This window comes from Emydura macquarii, unplaced genomic scaffold, assembly GCF_026122565.2.
Source record: "Emydura macquarii macquarii isolate MOO-44397 ecotype Brisbane River unplaced genomic scaffold, CSIRO-AGI_Emac_v2 contig_1254, whole genome shotgun sequence".
Classification (NCBI taxonomy): Eukaryota; Metazoa; Chordata; order Testudines; family Chelidae; genus Emydura; species Emydura macquarii.
The window spans coordinates 4,953,182-4,970,374 of NW_027131391.1; the positions used below are offsets into that span (position 1 = coordinate 4,953,182).

General features: G+C 39.0%; 1 protein-coding gene across 4 annotated transcripts in view; it reads left to right on the forward strand.

The window, feature by feature from the left end:
• The window catches only part of MED13L (mediator complex subunit 13L), a 361,336-nt gene that overhangs the window by 159,242 nt on the left and 184,901 nt on the right, over positions 1 to 17,193 (forward strand). For all 4 annotated transcript variants that reach the window (XM_067550153.1, XM_067550155.1, XM_067550156.1 and 1 more), the window contains one exon: positions 2,011 to 2,095. In XM_067550153.1, the coding sequence (XP_067406254.1) occupies positions 2,011 to 2,095 (85 nt within the window). The remainder of the gene's footprint in view (positions 1 to 2,010; positions 2,096 to 17,193) is intronic.

Consider the following 17,193-nt stretch of genomic DNA (forward strand, 5'->3'; position numbering starts at 1 on the left):
GAAAGCCTTCCCACTGGAAGCACGCGGCTTGAAGCCATGACACCAGAGCATACCTGCTCCCGATAAAGTCTCAGCCAGACTATCTCAAAGTCTCTAACTACCACTACAACAGTTATTAATGCAAGTGTAGGCAGTTCCAGTAACTGTCACAAGCAGAAAGAAGGAACTGAGGGGGTGCAGGGCCGGCAGTGCCTCATATACCGCGGCAAGTGCGTGGGACTCCAGGGGGCTCCGGAGCCGGCCCTACGGGGTCTGCTAAGGGGAAAAAAGTTCCGGTAGCTGTGCATGGAGGCGTGCATATGCCTATAGTGGAATGGACATGAGCAACACATCTTGAAGAACATCAGTTACTAGTAAGTAACCTTGTTTTCCAAAGAGCTCTCTCCCTTTGGCATGATGCTGTTACACGAGGCGCTCTTACAGTGGCACTACTGTATCAATACAGCGGTGCCGCTCTAAGCTTGTAAGTATAGACATGGCCTACTAGTATTCTGTAAAAACAAAGACTGATGCATCACCTTGATTTTCAGTGTATTTTAGGTGCTGAGGTATAGAAGCAGAAATAAAATCAATGTTACAATTTGAACCTTTGTTGATATGAAACTATATTTAAACATAACTGAAGGTATGGGTCTTTTCTGTACAGCAGCAATTCCATAGAAGTTTTATTTGAAACATTCTGAATATAGAGTAAACCACATTAATTACTGTCTATATGATATACAACCTACTGTTGTTCAAAGTGTATAGTCTCTATCATCTTAAAAATGGCTTAGGTGTTAATTTATTAATCAGCTGTAGTTTTTAAGCCTTGTTACATCAAGATGTCTGCAGAGTATATTCCTGTTAAATAGGGATTGGAACAATGGATAGAGTTTAAAGCAAATTAGCCAGTTCTTACTCTCTAGCAGGCAGTTATTAGTCATTGGTAATCCTTTAGTCGCTTTCAAAGGGTGAAAATTAGATTTAACACAAATGGTTATATATTAAAATCCCTTTGTATTTTTTATTACAAGTGTAAACCATTTGGGCACAGAAATACAAACAAGCTTTCAGCTGCAAAGCTTCTGTACCTAAATGCTAAAAATAATATCTAGCTAATGGGGAAACCTATGTAATGAAGAAATTCATTTTTTAATCTCAGTATTTTCAGTTTAATTTTTGGAATTAAAAACAATATTTAGGTAATATTTCATTTCCAAAGAGAAGAATGTGGAAAAGCAAATCCAGAAATCAGAATGTATCAAGTCTATTAAAGGTGAACGGAAAATATTTGAAGCTGCCAAAGACCTGCAGGAGACGCACAAAACCTTCATCGTTGCTTGATTACCTCGCTGTCACTGAAAACAGAACAGACACACCTATTTCCTGTGGTGTGTTATGTATTGGTGGTGGCATCAACTTCTTCATTTTCTAACTGCGGTGCGACAATCTAGTTACGTTGTTCTGTCATTTGATTGTATAGTCAGTAGTGCCGGTGCAATGTCAGAGAATATTGAAGCAAGTAAAGCGATGGTGAATTGTAGAATAAGACTTGACTAGACAAAAGTTTTTGTTATTTGAGTTGATTGATTGGTAATTAACCTGAGTTTATTGACCATTCTAAATGCTAAGCTACACCCTCCATAGCCACTTGTTGCAAGGATACACACTTTGCCTAGACATATTTGAAGGATGTATGGAACAGTGATGCCAAGGAGGAGAAATTAATGAAAAAGCTGTACTCTACTACATTTCTGATTCAAGCTATAATATTACTTCTGTGTTGTTTATAAACATTTGTTTGCAGGTATACTTTTTTCCTAGCTTCTTATTTTCTGTCAGTATCTATAAAGCTACAAAGATTGAACCTAGGCTATGTTTATTAATGTATATGGTAATGAAAATAGTTTCAAGAAATTTTGAAAAAAGTTTAAAAATGTTAATTGCTGCAGTAATTATATGTTTGTTTTAATGGTTTAAACCTCCTACATCTTGGATAACATTCTGACATTTTGCATATTTTTACAGTGGTGGAGGAAGGACTGTGGGAGAATGGGCTTTCCTATGAATGTAGGACATTGCTCTTCAAAGCAATCCACAACCTGCTGGAAAGGTAAGAAAAAACATCTTCCATTCAAGTGTTTCATTCAGTTATATAAAGCAACACTAAGGATGGTAAGGAACCATTTAGAAAAATTTGCAAAAATCTTTATTCTAAAACAGCTCTTTTGGGGCCAAAACCTAGCTCAAGTAACTGAGCGGGGCAGTAGGGAACTCTGCATGGACAAGCATATCCTCAGTTTAGGGCTATGGAATGATAGTGGATCCACTCTCTGACCACTACTTCCGTCTTTGCTATTTGATCCTACTGCACATGCAGCTTTGAGAGGGGAGGAAAAGTGGGAATGACTGTGGATCTACAGAAGTGGAATCACTTGTTCTGTCCCCTACTTATCCTTAAAGAGAGACTGTGTGGGGAACAGAGAACTCCTGTGATCCTGGGTTTTTGGAAACCTGCCCTCTAGTCACAGCAGACCCAGGTCAGTTCTGGAGCATCTGGGAACCTCCACACCTGTGGGGAGCAGGATTTTCCTATTACTGTAGAAACCTGGGACATGTAAATCTTTCAATATTAAGAAAGCAAGAACTAAGGATATGTCTACACTATAAGCGTTACAGCAGCATAGCTGCAGTGTAGACACTTGGTACAGTGATGGAAGGGGTTTTTCTATGCTGTAGTAAATCTACCCCCTCGAGAGGCATTAGCTAGGTCTTCTGTTGATCTAATGGTGTCTAAACTGGGGCTTAAGATGACTTAACTGTGTCTCTCAGGGTGAGAATTTTTCACAGCTCTGATTGGCGCGGTAGGTTGACCTAAGTTTTAGGTATAGACCAGGCCTAAGTATTTGTATGATATATTGTATTTCTGTCAAAATCCAGCTCTTTAAATATGACCCAGTACATTTCACAGCCATATCTAAACACAGCAGAACAAAACAATTTAGCTGTAGAGAGACCGGATGGGTGAGATAATAGCTTTTATTAGAACAACTTCTGTTGGGGAGAGAGATGAGCTTTCAAGCTTACACAGAGCTGTTTCTGTAGCTTCATCTGTAGAAAGATGTGATTTTGGTTACCTTTTATGTGCTTTAAACTGATTCAGGAAGATCTTTAATGATCTGAAAAATTCCAGATCTGGTCTTGTGATATTTAAGTTCCTAGATAATCGAAATACCATAAGCTGCCCTGATACTACATTACTTTGGCCCTATAAATGGCTCCCTGAGGCATTAAATGACACGTAAAAAATCCCCAAACAAACCCATGAATACAACTAGTAAGGTACTTTACTTTATTCAAGTTTATCCTCACATCACTTTTTTAGCTGTATTTGGGTTTCACAGAAACCTCCTTACACAGTCATAATATATGTAAAAACAGGCATGGGGGTGGGTGGGGGGGCAACATTTCTGTGCCAGAAGCAGGAATACAAATATGGTCCTTTACTGTTGCTAGTATTATTTAGAACTGCAAACAAGCACTTTGTCTCTGTTTTTCTTGCCCATCTCCTTGCTGCTTCTTTCATTTCTCTAGAGAGCTCTGCCCCTGGTAAAAGCTGCAGTTGAATATAACTATAGTTGCATCTGTTTTTTTCTGCTTCTTTTCTTTCTGGAGAGAAAATCTATGTGGAGGCCAAGCAGTAGAAACACAATCTTCTCTTGATTGATGGACTGGCATGCAAACCACTGGATTTCCATGGTCCTCCACTAAATTATAAGGACTGATTTCACTACCTGTGATATAAAAACACATTTTGTCATTTAAAAACCATTTAAAAAAATCCAATTAACTTTTAATTGTTTGTTTGTTTCCTTTTTTGACTTCTCTACACCTGGATAATGAAAATAGACTAAACAGTTTCACTTCTGTTTCTAACCAGTTTCTAGTCAATTTCTCACGTTCTGCAACAGTGTTGCTGTATTTGAAATGTTAACACTGCAAGGGAATATTTATCTCCTTTTTAAAAAAGAAGTTTCTATTGGAATTAAGGGGAGATCTCTCCCACCCTTCTTAATATAAAACCTAAATTTTGGGCTAAGTTAGACCTGGTGTCCGTTTAAAACTGTTTGTGACTACTTATTTCTCTAAAAATACCTACGTTAGATGTCAATCCTGCAAATGTTTATGCACTTGATTAATTTAATGTGGAAGAAAAATGTAGCCTGTGTGTAAGTGTTTGCAGGAAAAGGCCCTAACATTTTTTTCCTTATGTAATGCTAGTGATTTGATTCTGTACAAAGCCACTAAAATAAAGCTCCACTGCTTGGGTACAATTAGGGCTGGTCTACACTGGAAAGTTAGTTTGATCCAACTACATCTCTCAGGGGTGTAAAAGAGCTCCAGTGTAGGCAGTGCTAGATCAACAGAAGAATTCTTGGAGAGCTGTAGTGTCTACACCACAGACCTGCAGCTGCAGCATTTTTTGTTTAGACATACTGTCAGATTAGTGTCTGAGACTTTCAGGTAAATATGGTCTTATGTTACAGAGACATAACAGCCCCAAAGTTAAAGGTGTGCTGTCGACCCTTAAAAAAAAATCATACTTCTGCCTGATTTTTTTAAATCTGTCATTGCAAGTAACATCTAGGATTACTACAGTTGAAAAATTTTGGAGGAAAGAAATATTACCTTGAAATCTAATCAACTTGAAAAACATAGTTAAGTGGTTTTAAGTACTGTATTGACTTCTGAGGTCCCTCTGCCAATTTTTGTGGCTTTACAACCAGTTTCCTATTTTTAAAATATTCTTTTTTCTGTTATGTGTTGTATGAAGGACCCTTGCAAAGAACAGAGGAAACTCACTATGCAGGAAAAACAGAAATGAACTATATTTTGCACATTTTACAGACATTTCTATAAGCATATTTGGGGCGCAGGGAGAAGGAGAAAAATTTTTTCCAGTCTAATTCAGTTACATTGATTTTAGGTGTTACTTGTAACATTTATAGGTAAAATATTTTCAGATGGAAGCTCAGACATGCTAACTCTCACAAACTGATCGCAAGAGTCGTGATTTCTTAGTAAATTTTAGCTTCTCTCATGATATAACTCTCAAATGCGAGGATATATTTTTTTCAGCCATGGCATAAATGTGTTTCTAGTCAAACAGGAGTTCTTTTTCAAGTGCTTGCTCATGTCCATTCCAATGTAAGTGTTATGTGCATCATGTGCACCGTTGCCGGCAGCTTTTCCCTAATGGTATCATCACTCTGTTGCTCTTTGGAGTAGTGCCTTGATGGCGCAGTACATAGGCAACTGCCGCCCTGCTGCCCACTCAGTTCCTTCAGGGTCCACAGCCACGCTCAGCACTGAAATTCTTACCTTGTACCAAGGAAATTGGCACCGGTAGGATGGCACCATTCACCACCTCTGGTGCCCAAACGAAGGCAAAGAATTCAGATGGAGGACATTCCCTGATGAAGAAGATCACACATCGGGGTGAGATCCACGTCGGACCACCCACACATGGGGACCTCTCAACTGGCACCATCGATTCCGGCCCAGAGTGAAGAGCCATTGAGTGCAGTGCACATGGACTCCACTACAAGGGCGAGCCATACAGAAGACTTGACCCTGACTCCTCTACCAATGCCAGAAGCATATGAGGCAGCGAGGTGTTTGTTAACCCTCCCAATACCTCTAACTCCCCAGAGCCACGGGCTGGGGGAACAAACCAGATATCGCAGGACCTGCCCACATTAAGACAGGTCCCGATCCTGGGAACGTCTGCTGTCGTGATGAGGCACCGACCCTCATCATGGGAGCATCCAAGGGCTCGACACCATGGCACCAATCAAGGACACGGTCCTAGCATCATTCAAGATCTCTGCCCAAATTGCAATTGTAGCACCAGTTACATTCAATGTCAATTACAGTCACGGCACCGATCACAATCTTGGCACCACTCAGGGTCTGGGTATTGCTAAGTGGCCCCTCGAAGCCAGTCAGCATCATGGCACCATTCTGCATCAATGCATTGCTCTCCTGTACAGAACTGTTCACCATCGTGGCGCCACTTGAGATCTTGATGCCAGTCAGCATTACGACACCAGAGCATGGCACTGAGTGATATGGCACCCCCTTGGTTGCCCAGGAGCAGGTCCTCGAACTCCGAATCACCTGTGGAGTCCTATATATCCTGTGGAAGTAGACACCAGGTGGCACTCAGTCACATCTGAGCACGCAAGTGGCCAAACTACCACCGTGGCTACCACCCCATTGGCAGGTGCCATCCCAGAGGGCGGTATGGGTGCCACGGCCACCTCAGGTCCTCCAAGGCTCTTTCCTAGACAGTCACAGTCGATGCCTTCAGAAGGTAGAGCTACCTCTGCCCTCTCTCTGTCGGGAAGGGGCTTGGTTTTGAGGGCAGAGACCCTGGACCCCCAGGGCACTCCAGCGGGCGACCAACCAGCACAGGACTCAATGGGGGAGTGTAGCTTCTCCTCCAAGGGCCCAGCCAGTGCTCCTCCAGGCCAGCGCCCAGGAGCATGGCCCCCTCTCATCCTCCCCGTTAGTACACCACTGATTGAATCAACTGAAAAAAAACCCCTGACATTTGAGAGTTCTAAAAGGAAATCCTGTGTGCTGCCCCAACTGCAGCTGGGGTTCCAGCTGTCAGCCTCAGGGGGCTGCTTCCCTGCTAGCCTGGGAAGTGGGAGAGGGGACCCAATTGCAGCTCTCTTTCCTCCTTCCCGCCTCTCTTGGGGAGAATGAAGAACCTGAAGGAGGAGAGGTGAGGCCAGGTGTTGAAGGGGGGATGAAATGAGGAGAATGAGGGTTGATGAAGGGTGGGGCTGTATTGATGGTGGGTTCTGAGCAGATGGGGTGAATGCTGGGAGGGTGAACTGAGGGCAGTGGGGGTTGACGGGGTGGGGGGGCTGAACTGACGTGGTGATGATGAAGGCTAGGGGATTGATTATGAGGGGCTGAACTGAGGCGGTTGGGTGGGTGGAGGGCTGGGGGACAGGATTAATTGCTGAGCAGAATATGGGCAGATGTGGGCGTGAGAACTCCTGCATCAGGGGCCAAAAATCACTTTATCCAGTACATGTGGGAGAGTGGGCAACACTAATTGTCACATGCACACATCCTCGGGATAGACTGGGTACAATCTTTTTTTAAAATGTCATGTTTTTTGAGTGTCTGACTCATGATACTTCTACAAAAAAACTTCAAAAACAGACTTCAGCGAGAAACTGCAGGGCTGGAACTCGTATGTAAACTTGACACAATCAGACTGGGTCTGAATAGGGACTTGGAATGGTTATCTCATTACAAGAAGTAATTGTCACTGTTCACACATTCTCACCTGATCAATGGTTGTGAATAGGCCTCCTCTACACTGACTGAATTGACTTTGTTAGCAGTTGCCCTCCACTTTGTTGTTTCTTACCTTTGGATATATTTATATATATATCCCTCCTATCTGTGATTTCCACTTCATGCATCTGACGAAGTGGGTTGCAGCCCATGAAAGCTTATGCCCAGAAATGTGTTAGTCTTTAAGGTGCTACAGGACTCTCGTCGTTTTTGCTGTATACAGACTAACACCGCTCCCCTCTGGAACTTGACTCATGATATTTTATTCCTTGAAGCTGTCAGTAGTGAAAGCTTGACTTTTAATTTGCCATTGTCTCTTTAATAATTTACATGATAGTGTTATAGCTACCATCCAAAATCTTGTCTACACTAGAGAAGTTTTACAAAAATGTATATGTCAGTTCTGTTGCACAGCTGTTGGCAGTGTGCAACCTAATGCAGGCAGTTCTTCTGCACACTCAGCTGTTTTCAGCAGTATGTTTATTAGACTTGCTCTAAGCAACTTTAATTGACACATTGCTGAAAATAGTTGCCAGAGCAAGAGAGCTGTCCACACTTGGGCTCCTAATGGTACTAACACAAGTGTGGCTGAACTGTTGTTAGCAACAACAGAAACTGTTTGTTTGTAAAAATTCCATAATGTAGGCAAAACTTTACTCTCTCTACATTTCCCTCTTATCCCAATGTTCCGCAAAACTCACTTGCATACATGCCAAACTAGATGGTTAATTTGTTCTGTTCCATTTATTAAAATTCACACATTAAAAATGCTAGCAGCTGTTTATTGATGCATCTCTGTGGATCTTTAACTTCTTGTGGAGAAACTTAATTTCTGCCTTTTTTTTAAAAAAATGCATCATTTGCTCTCTAGGCTTTCCGTTTTTAATCATGGTGGATTGATTTAAATCAAGGCAATTTAAATCATTGATCATCATTTAAATAATTAAATCATGATTTAAATCACCAAGAAAATCTTTGATTTAAATCAAGGTTCCCACTGATACTTCTTCACATATTTCTTAAACAATGGTGCAAATCTGATCACTAAAACATGTTAATTTACAACTCAATACAGCATTTTACAGCATCTAGGAGGGTATACTTTGTGTAATTTTTTTAGATAACTTGATTTGTATTAATTTAGGAAATAGTACATAACACTCATTACCTGTGTCAAGCTACAGATGCAGCGGCAGTACATTAGGAATGGTAAGAACTGAATCACACACACAAACACAATAGCACTTATGTTTTATTAAACTAAATCTTAAATGTTATATAAATATTTCACATTTGCAATTGCAGCAGTCTCCTGAGTTACCGACTGACGACTGTCTTTAAACTTTTTTTTTTAATTTTCAAATTTTATTAATTCTAACAGACAAGTCATCACAATACTAAATGTATGCTGTCCTTAAACTTTTACAACTAGCTCTCATCTTCTCCAATCCCACTGTCATTTTTATTCATAGACTGAAACAGAAATGCGAGTTTTCCTGCTTTTTCAACTCCCAGTCAATTTCTTAGCTTTTAGTGAATAATACCAAATGATGAAAATATTCTCTGTGTGCCTGCAGAGGAAGCTATGGCTTTAAAAAGTTGGCTTAGCAACTGAAGGAACCCTGTTTCAAGGTGCCTGGCTAATGATTTTCACCAGTTCAGGGGAGTGACATTGTTCAAAACATCATCAGTAAGCATGTACTGTTTAAATGGTTCCACTCCAGCCCTGAAATTTATTATGACTGGCATAACTGAGGAGTGATTTTGAGATTCCCATGCCACGGCAGCATCATCATCTTCAGAAGCTAGGGATCTACTTTTATATCTGGGGTCGAGAATGTTTGCAAGAAAATGAGGTGGAGTTAGTGCTTGATCCATTCACTTCTTTATTGCCTGCAGTTTAACTTTCTGGTGAGGTATTTCTTTCTTCAGTGTCTCTTGAAGTGCCTTCCAAATTTTGACAGCATCAGCAATGCAGCAAGAATTTCTCTGAAGTTTTATTAAGGCTGTGGATATAGCCTTCAGTATACTGAGCGTATCCTCTATATTCCTCTTTAATCTAATGTTAGATACTTTAGATGAGACACTTCCATCTGTTTTATCATGGTTTTCTTCACAAAGTTTTATGAGAATAGGCCAGTTCTTAATAAATTGTTCAAAACAATCAACCACAAAATTCCATTGAACATCTTGAGGGAGAATTAGTTTGGATCCTCCTGCTCTCTTCAGTGAAGTTGAAGCAAAATGTTTGTTACGGAAGTATTTTGCGACTTCAACAATGTTTTCTTTTATTCCTGGAGAAGATGTACTTAAGTCTTTGGCTAAAAGATGCATTAAATGGGCACTGCAGCCATATGTTAAGGAACATCCTTCCGTTTCTTCTTCTAAGTATCTTCTCATCTTTGCTACGTTTGCAGCATTGAGTGAATAATACCAAATGATGAAAATATTCTCTCTGTGCCTTTAAGACGGTGTCTTAACTAACTCCTCTGCCTTGCTTGGCCCAGCTCCACCAGCACATAAGCACAGAACAACAACAATCCTATCCAGCCTTTGTCTTCCTTCGTCACATGTGACTTTAGTCTGATGAGAAACAGAAACTGAAAGCCCCGAACTTTCAAGAAGCAAGAGCTGGTAGTTAGGCTGGACAGACTAGAGCCATTAATTCATTTTATGAGACTGTAAGTGTAGGTTTAACATGTTTGTGATGAGATTTAATTGTAACTTTTTTTAAACGAGAGAGAATTTAGTATTTTACTGATATAAAAAAAAACCAATCTGATTTAAATTTAAAAAAATCTGATTTTTTTTTTTTAAATTAAAAAAAACCAAACCATTGATTTTTATCCACCCTGGTTTTTTTATTGATCATCTTGAACCTGCATCTCTGGATTGCCTCTTGTACTTTTTAATCTCTCTTCCTTTTTTCACTTGATGCTTCCTCTTTAATTTGGGTCTTCAAGTTGAGATGCGGCATTGCTGTAGATTTTGTGGGCACTATGAAAATTAGAATAATTTTTTTTCCTTCTGGTAAATTGACAGATAATTTACTCAAAGTTCAGTTATGCCAGTTCCACCAAGCAAAGTGATGGTATTCATAAGCATATTTGTGGAGGCAAAGGGTAAAATATACCCAATAGTGGAAGCCATGTTTGAGTACCTGAGAAAGTAACATATCTGAAGCAAGACTAGACTGCACAAAGAAACTTGCTTTATTTGTTGTTTATTTACAAAACTTTATAAAAGATAGTACATTACAGCAGAGCTATTGTGATGCTAGAGTTAAGGTTGTGTTCTGTTTTGAAATTCAGCCTCATTGTTTTATATTAAAAACAGTGTGTTTGTCCTAAATTTTCAGCATATAATCTCTGAGTAAAGTTTGAATTGTAGGAGAGAGTTTTTTTTAAATGGTTAATTAATTTCCAAGTTCTAATCAATTAAAAATTCGCTCCCAGTAAAATGCACATTCCGAGTTTCATGAGTTTTCATCCCCCTCTCGGTTAAAAAACTATAAACAGTCAAAAATAAAAAATGTAGAAATAGTAAGAATTGGGGCTGCTTAGCATTATGTAATTATTTTGTCGAATAACAAAAAAGACAGTGTATTCTTAGTCATAAGTGAATCCTTATACACTATGGTTAGCTGCCAGAGAATTAAATTCATGATGACTGGAGTCCTCTGTGATGTAGCATCTGTTGGTTCATTGAAGACCGGAAGCTCCATGAAACTCTTCAAAGTAACAGCTATTGTGTCGAGGATCCTGTTTTTTGTGAACCATTCAGCTGGCCCTAACCCTAACCTGGTCTTCATGAAAGCAATGACCAGCAGTGTGAAGATCCGGGTGTTTGTCAAACCTGTTCATCTTGTTCTGGAGGGGAGGTCTTGAGCCAGCTGAACAGTTTCACAAAGAAGAGGAATTGCAACAAAGCGTATCAGCTTTGACGAATATCAAGAACTTCATAAAAATCCTCAACTGATTCAGAAGCAGATCCTTTTCTTTGTGATAGGAGCCATTGTTGTGTCAGAGATTCTTGCTTAATTTAATAACTTTATGCATCATAACTGAATACATATGGACAGTGATTAGCTAATACAGAACTTGAAAAAAATTAATTTTCTCAAAGCACTGCAAGAAGTTTCATTATCACAAAACTTCAACCAATTCTACTTTTTAACACTTTAGGAGAGCTATGAAATACTGCATGTTGTAACATGCTCCCATTAATGTGCCCTCCATCCAAAACTGGGGCCTAATACAGTATAGAAGAAAATGGAGTATATTATTTTCTAACGCTGTGCAGATGATAGGGAGGGATGTCTGCTCTGTTTATGGTGGTAGGTAGTGTGGAGAAAGGGGCTGCTGGAAGGTTGGCACCCCTGCAAGTGGCATGAATTCGTGTTGTGGTGAGGTTGTTTGTGTTGTATGGTAATGGTTCTACTAGTGAGATACGTGTTTCTGGGTGCAATAATAGAAAGCATATAGTATTAGATACCTTAACTTTTCGCTCACTGTTTTCTGTGAAGCATGTTATATATGCATCCTTAACTCACATACAGTGTAGTCTTTTTGAGTATTAGTTTTATTTTGTTCCCAACCACTTTCTATCATACTATTATTTTTCTGTGCATGGTAGTCACATTTCATTTTTACTAATTCAGGCATTTTAATTGTGTTTTGCAGTAATATCCAGAATAGTCTAAAAAAGATTATTTTAATTAAATATACTTTTTGAATCGTGTTTTACTTTGTGAAGCCTTTTCTTAGTGTTTGTCAGCAATTTGAAAATAAAGAATTATTACTTGTACTTCTGTTTTAAATATTCACAAGAATCTGTTTAATTAAAAGCGAACCTTATTTACCACCTTGAAGTGTTACTTTGTGTAACTAAAGCATGCGAGACATATCAATCTATCTTATTTCCAACAGGCTGCATTTGCTGGTGCATGCAGAATAAGGCACTGCAGTGATTTATCAAAAATAATTTTACTGCAGAGACTTCAGAATTTTCAACACAAAAAGTTAATTTAATACAGAATAAAATCGTTCCATTTTCTTTCCCTTATTGATTGGTATTATAGTAATTTTGCAGCATGTGTTCGTGCAGAATATTTTAATTTCTTTCAGAGAGTGAGTTGGGAGAAAATGTTTTTATCATCTGTCATTTAGTCATCTTTTAACTGTAGTAGACCGAATGCTAATTTCATTTGCATAGCGCTCTTGAGGTAGTGTTTGCATACATGTATCCAGTCCTTCAGTTAGTATATAACTGCTAGTGTTAGTTAGCCAGTTGAGAGTCCATTGATTGACAAGATATATAAATAGAACTATACTAAGAATTTTTTTTAAATTGGCATTATCTGTTCTATCTTTCTGCTTATAATAATTTTACACATAGAGTAAAAAACAGGCGAGCTAGAAAATTCAGATGTAAAACTTTTCATTGCACCTTCCACTAGTTCTATTTTGGATAACAGCAAATATGATAATGTGTAGGATCTAGCACTGTTTTGAGGCAACTTGTAATATCTATTTGGATTAGTTAACTAAGACGCTAACTAAATTGGCTTCTCTGCATTTTAAATCTGACTCCGACTGATAGTTTTACAAACTCTAACTTTTTGGTATAAGTTAATGTTTGAGAAATTGTTTTTAAAACTGTGACTTCTTTTTAATCAATTAACAGAATCAGTGAAATCATTTTGTTTAAATGGGACTGTAATGATTTATCTTGGGATATTTCTTCCCTCACCACCCTCCCCACCCCAAGGTCCTTAAAATACAGTTTATTGACACATTATAATCGCTCTTTCAAGGCCATGACGATCTATGGTCAGTTTTTGCTTAGAGAGTCTATAATCTATGGGTCTTTGATGAGTTGGATGTAAGGGCTCCTCAGAATCACCATCTAGGTTCTGTTGGCTGAAGGTATAAGGTTTTGAGCTACACAGAGCTGAAGAAGATTGTGTAGATCAAAAAGCTTACACCTTCCACCAGTAGAAGTTGGTCTCATAAAAGATATCACCTCCTCTACCTTGTCTCTCAGTCTGAATTTTGGCATATGAAGTCTCATTGCTAGGACGACAATTATTTTCTGAAAAAAAAATCAATGGAAATAAATCTGTACATTTTATATTAGGAGAATGAAATAAAGTTTAAAAAAAACATTTCAGAGATTTTTCTGATTCTATAAAAGGAAAACATCTAAGATTTTTTTTAAATTAAGAAATTATGGGGCTATTGCCCAAATTCCAATCCTGTATATTATACAGCTTTTTAAAAATTGCTACAATTTGGTATGGAAAGACCTTTGGATTGTAAGGATCAGATCTTCAGTCACTGCTAAATCCCCTTTGCATCTTGAAGCAGTATGAAGGGGAGAATAATATTTCCTTAATAGTGCAGCTAGGGATTCACTTTATGCAGAGGAATCCCTAGCTGGCATAGATCTGCCATAGCCACATTGTGCTCCAATGATCCCTAGCTCCATGTAACCCAAGGGATCATTATTAGCCAACATAATTAAGGATGCTCTAACTCATGCCAGGGGTAAAATTGGCCATTGGCTGGCTTGCAGATTATGAAAGCATTTTAAGCAACCTTTGCCTAGTAGTTCATCCTCCTTGAGTCATATGGTGAACACAGCTACAGTTGAGAAAGTTGGGGTTGCACTCTGTACTCTCCATGACATTCTGGCTACTTACCTTTAGACAGTGTTACTGAGTTCTCTTAAATATGTGGCATTATGTGAGAATGAAAGAGAAAATAATAATACAAATATTATAATACCATTACATGATTATTGGTATTCTATCACCTCACGTACTGTTCATTTCTGGTCACCTTATCTCAAAAAAGATATAGCAGAAATAGAAGCCAAAAGACAGGCAACAAAAATCATAATGGAATTTTTATAGCAGTTCCACTATTTAAGTAGAAAATGCAACTCTTAAAAGTAACTGGAGACCTGAGCTACAGAGTTCAAAGTACTCAGCTGTACACCTCAATTTCACCTGAATGAACTACTGCTGTTGAATGATTTGTAGTCTGTGGAATAGATTGGGACATTTGTTCAGATTTGCAATTTGGATATACTGTTCTGTTACTGTGATAATTCTCACAGTATACAGGACCGTGAGTCACCTTGTTACCCCATCTCTCCAATATGAGGGAGTCTTGCCTGTGCTTTGCTTGATCTCAGTTTCTTTATACTACCAGTCTTTTAGTCAGTCAAGTACTCTCATCAGGGCTCTGCCAGTCCTGTCTTTGCCTTGCAGGTTAACAATAGATGCGCCCCAATTCCCATGTCTCCTTGGATTGTTCCCTTGTGATATCCAGGCCCTGAAAGTGGTTACTCATAGATATCCCAGATCTTATGCCTCTAAAGGTACAGTGTACACCAGTTTTCCAGTTTTTCCTTAAACCACCACTCCTGTATACCATGTACCACTTTTAATAAAATAGAAGCCTTTATTTAAGAAAAGATAGAGATTCCACTAGAAACATGAGAGAGTGGTGGAAATAAATGGTTATAATGCAAAACAAAATAATAAAATGCAAACCTGAGTCTATACATATTATTAATAGTTCCTTTTCCTATATAATAAAATATTTTTTCTCCCTCCACTCCCCACTGCCAGATTCAGTCTGTGCAGAGTTGGCTTGCTTCACAGGAACCAAGATCTAATTTTCATGAGAACACCTCACTCTTCAAGATGCCTCCTCCATGAAAAGATTTTCCCTCCTCTGTGTTATACGGAAACAGCCTTTTGTTTCTATTCATAGACAGGGTGAAGACCCTGTCTTGCTGTAATGTTCCTTTGTTTACTTTCAAGAGGGTTCAATTGCAGTTGTGTCTGATGGTTTTCCATTGAAAGTCTTGGGATTGAGCAAGGCCAAACAAATGAGTTTTGCAATGCATCAGTGGCTGAACAGAGTGGGGTGACAACTCCCTCATGTTTGAATCAGGGTCATCACTGAGACATATTACCCCTTGGTGGCTAATTTTTGCTCCAAGTCTATAAAGCATACTTTCAATGTAATACATTATTCCTTAAATATTGCCTGTACATACAGCTCAAGATGACTATGAATCTTGACAAGTTATGAGCTTTCTGTACATATCTCACGTTACTCTTTATGGATAAATATCATGTAAGATGTGTTTGGTGGAGTGTGTGTGTCAAGTTTGAGATGAGAGTACTTTGCAAAGAACAGGGGACTCTTTGCCAAGGAGTCCCTCTGTCAAAATTAGATTCCCCAGTTGCTGCTAATGATTATACAGGAGTTGTAATCAAGACAGCCTTCTTTTTCATCTGCCTTTGGCTGAGAAGAAGGAACTACTTTTCCAAGATGTGCCTCGTTCTACCGTGATCGATGCCTTTCTAACCACTAAATTAGATGACTGTGCTGTGTTCTGCATAAGGCTATACCTCAAATCTTAAATCATCCTGGAGATTAAAGCAGTGTACCAGGTGGTAGCTCACTTGGTGTAAGGCTAGGTCTACACTAGACATTTTTGCTGATATAGTAATAGTGGATGGGGTGTGACTTTGTATTTATTTATTTATTTTCTATGCCAATAAAAGCAGTAGTGTAGACAGTTATATTAGCTTTTGCTTTTGCTACTGTAGCTTTTGTCATTGCGCTGTGAGTTTTTGCTTGTATAATATACATGCCATATCTTTTCTGGTGTAAACCTGGCCTAAGTGCATATTTTTTGCCACAAGCATGATGGAAGTGTTTTGCCATCTGAGCTTTGCCAGATTAAGTTTAAGGTGTTGATATAGACTTGATACCTACCTATTTGTGAAACTGCTCCTCTCCCCATGTCACATTGCTTGCGCTGGAGTCTCTTAGGTTTAAAAGAGGAGCTGTTGTCACTATGTTCTCCGAGTAGAACCCTACATTTTGGAAATCCCTCCCAAGGTTATATAGAGAACTAGGAGGAGTGGGGGGAGCGGTGGGAATAAAACACGGGTTGCCTGCCTTCCACTCCTACTTTTCTGCATAAAATGGATTTATGACATATGGATCATGCAGCTTTTCTAAATTAATTGTTTGGTCCTCGGCTGCTTTCTTTTGCTTACATATTATGCTGCCTAGACTGACTGACTATTCAGCCACTTATTTCAGATTTTCTGCTATTTTTTGTTTTCCTTGATTATTCCTTTTTGCCATAGAGGCTGTGCAGAGTGTATTCTCATATGGCAGTATTGCCTGAGACCATGCTAGATGCATTGGAGGGACAATATGTACTTTGAGTACTCTTCACCACCAGTGTTGAAGAAAATTAATGAAAAACATAAAGGAAAGGAGAGTATAAGATCAGATCTTCCATCTAGCAGATTAAACATTCGTTAAATTTGGAGTGAATTGGGGAAACCCATCTGGTTCTGGCTTGGAGGTTGGGAGAGTCATAGAATCGTAGATTGGAAAGTACCTTGAGAGGCCTTCTAGTCCAGTCCCCTACATTCAAGGCAGGACTAAGTATTATCTAGACCATCCCTGACAGGTGTGCTCTTAAAAATCTCCAATGACGGAGATCCCACAACCTCCCTAGGCAATTTATTCCAGTGATTAACCACCCTGATCATTAGTAAGCTTTTCCTAATGTCCAACCTAAATGGCCCTTGTTGCAGTTTAAGCCCATTGCTTCTTGTCCTATCCTCACAGGTTAAAGAGAACATTTTTTCTCCCTCCTCCTTGTAACAACCTTCTAGGTACTTGAAAACTGTTACCATGTCACCCTTCACTCTCTCTTCTTCAGACTAAACAAACTCAGTTTTTTCAATCTTCCTTCATAGGTCATGATTTCTAGACCTTTGATCAT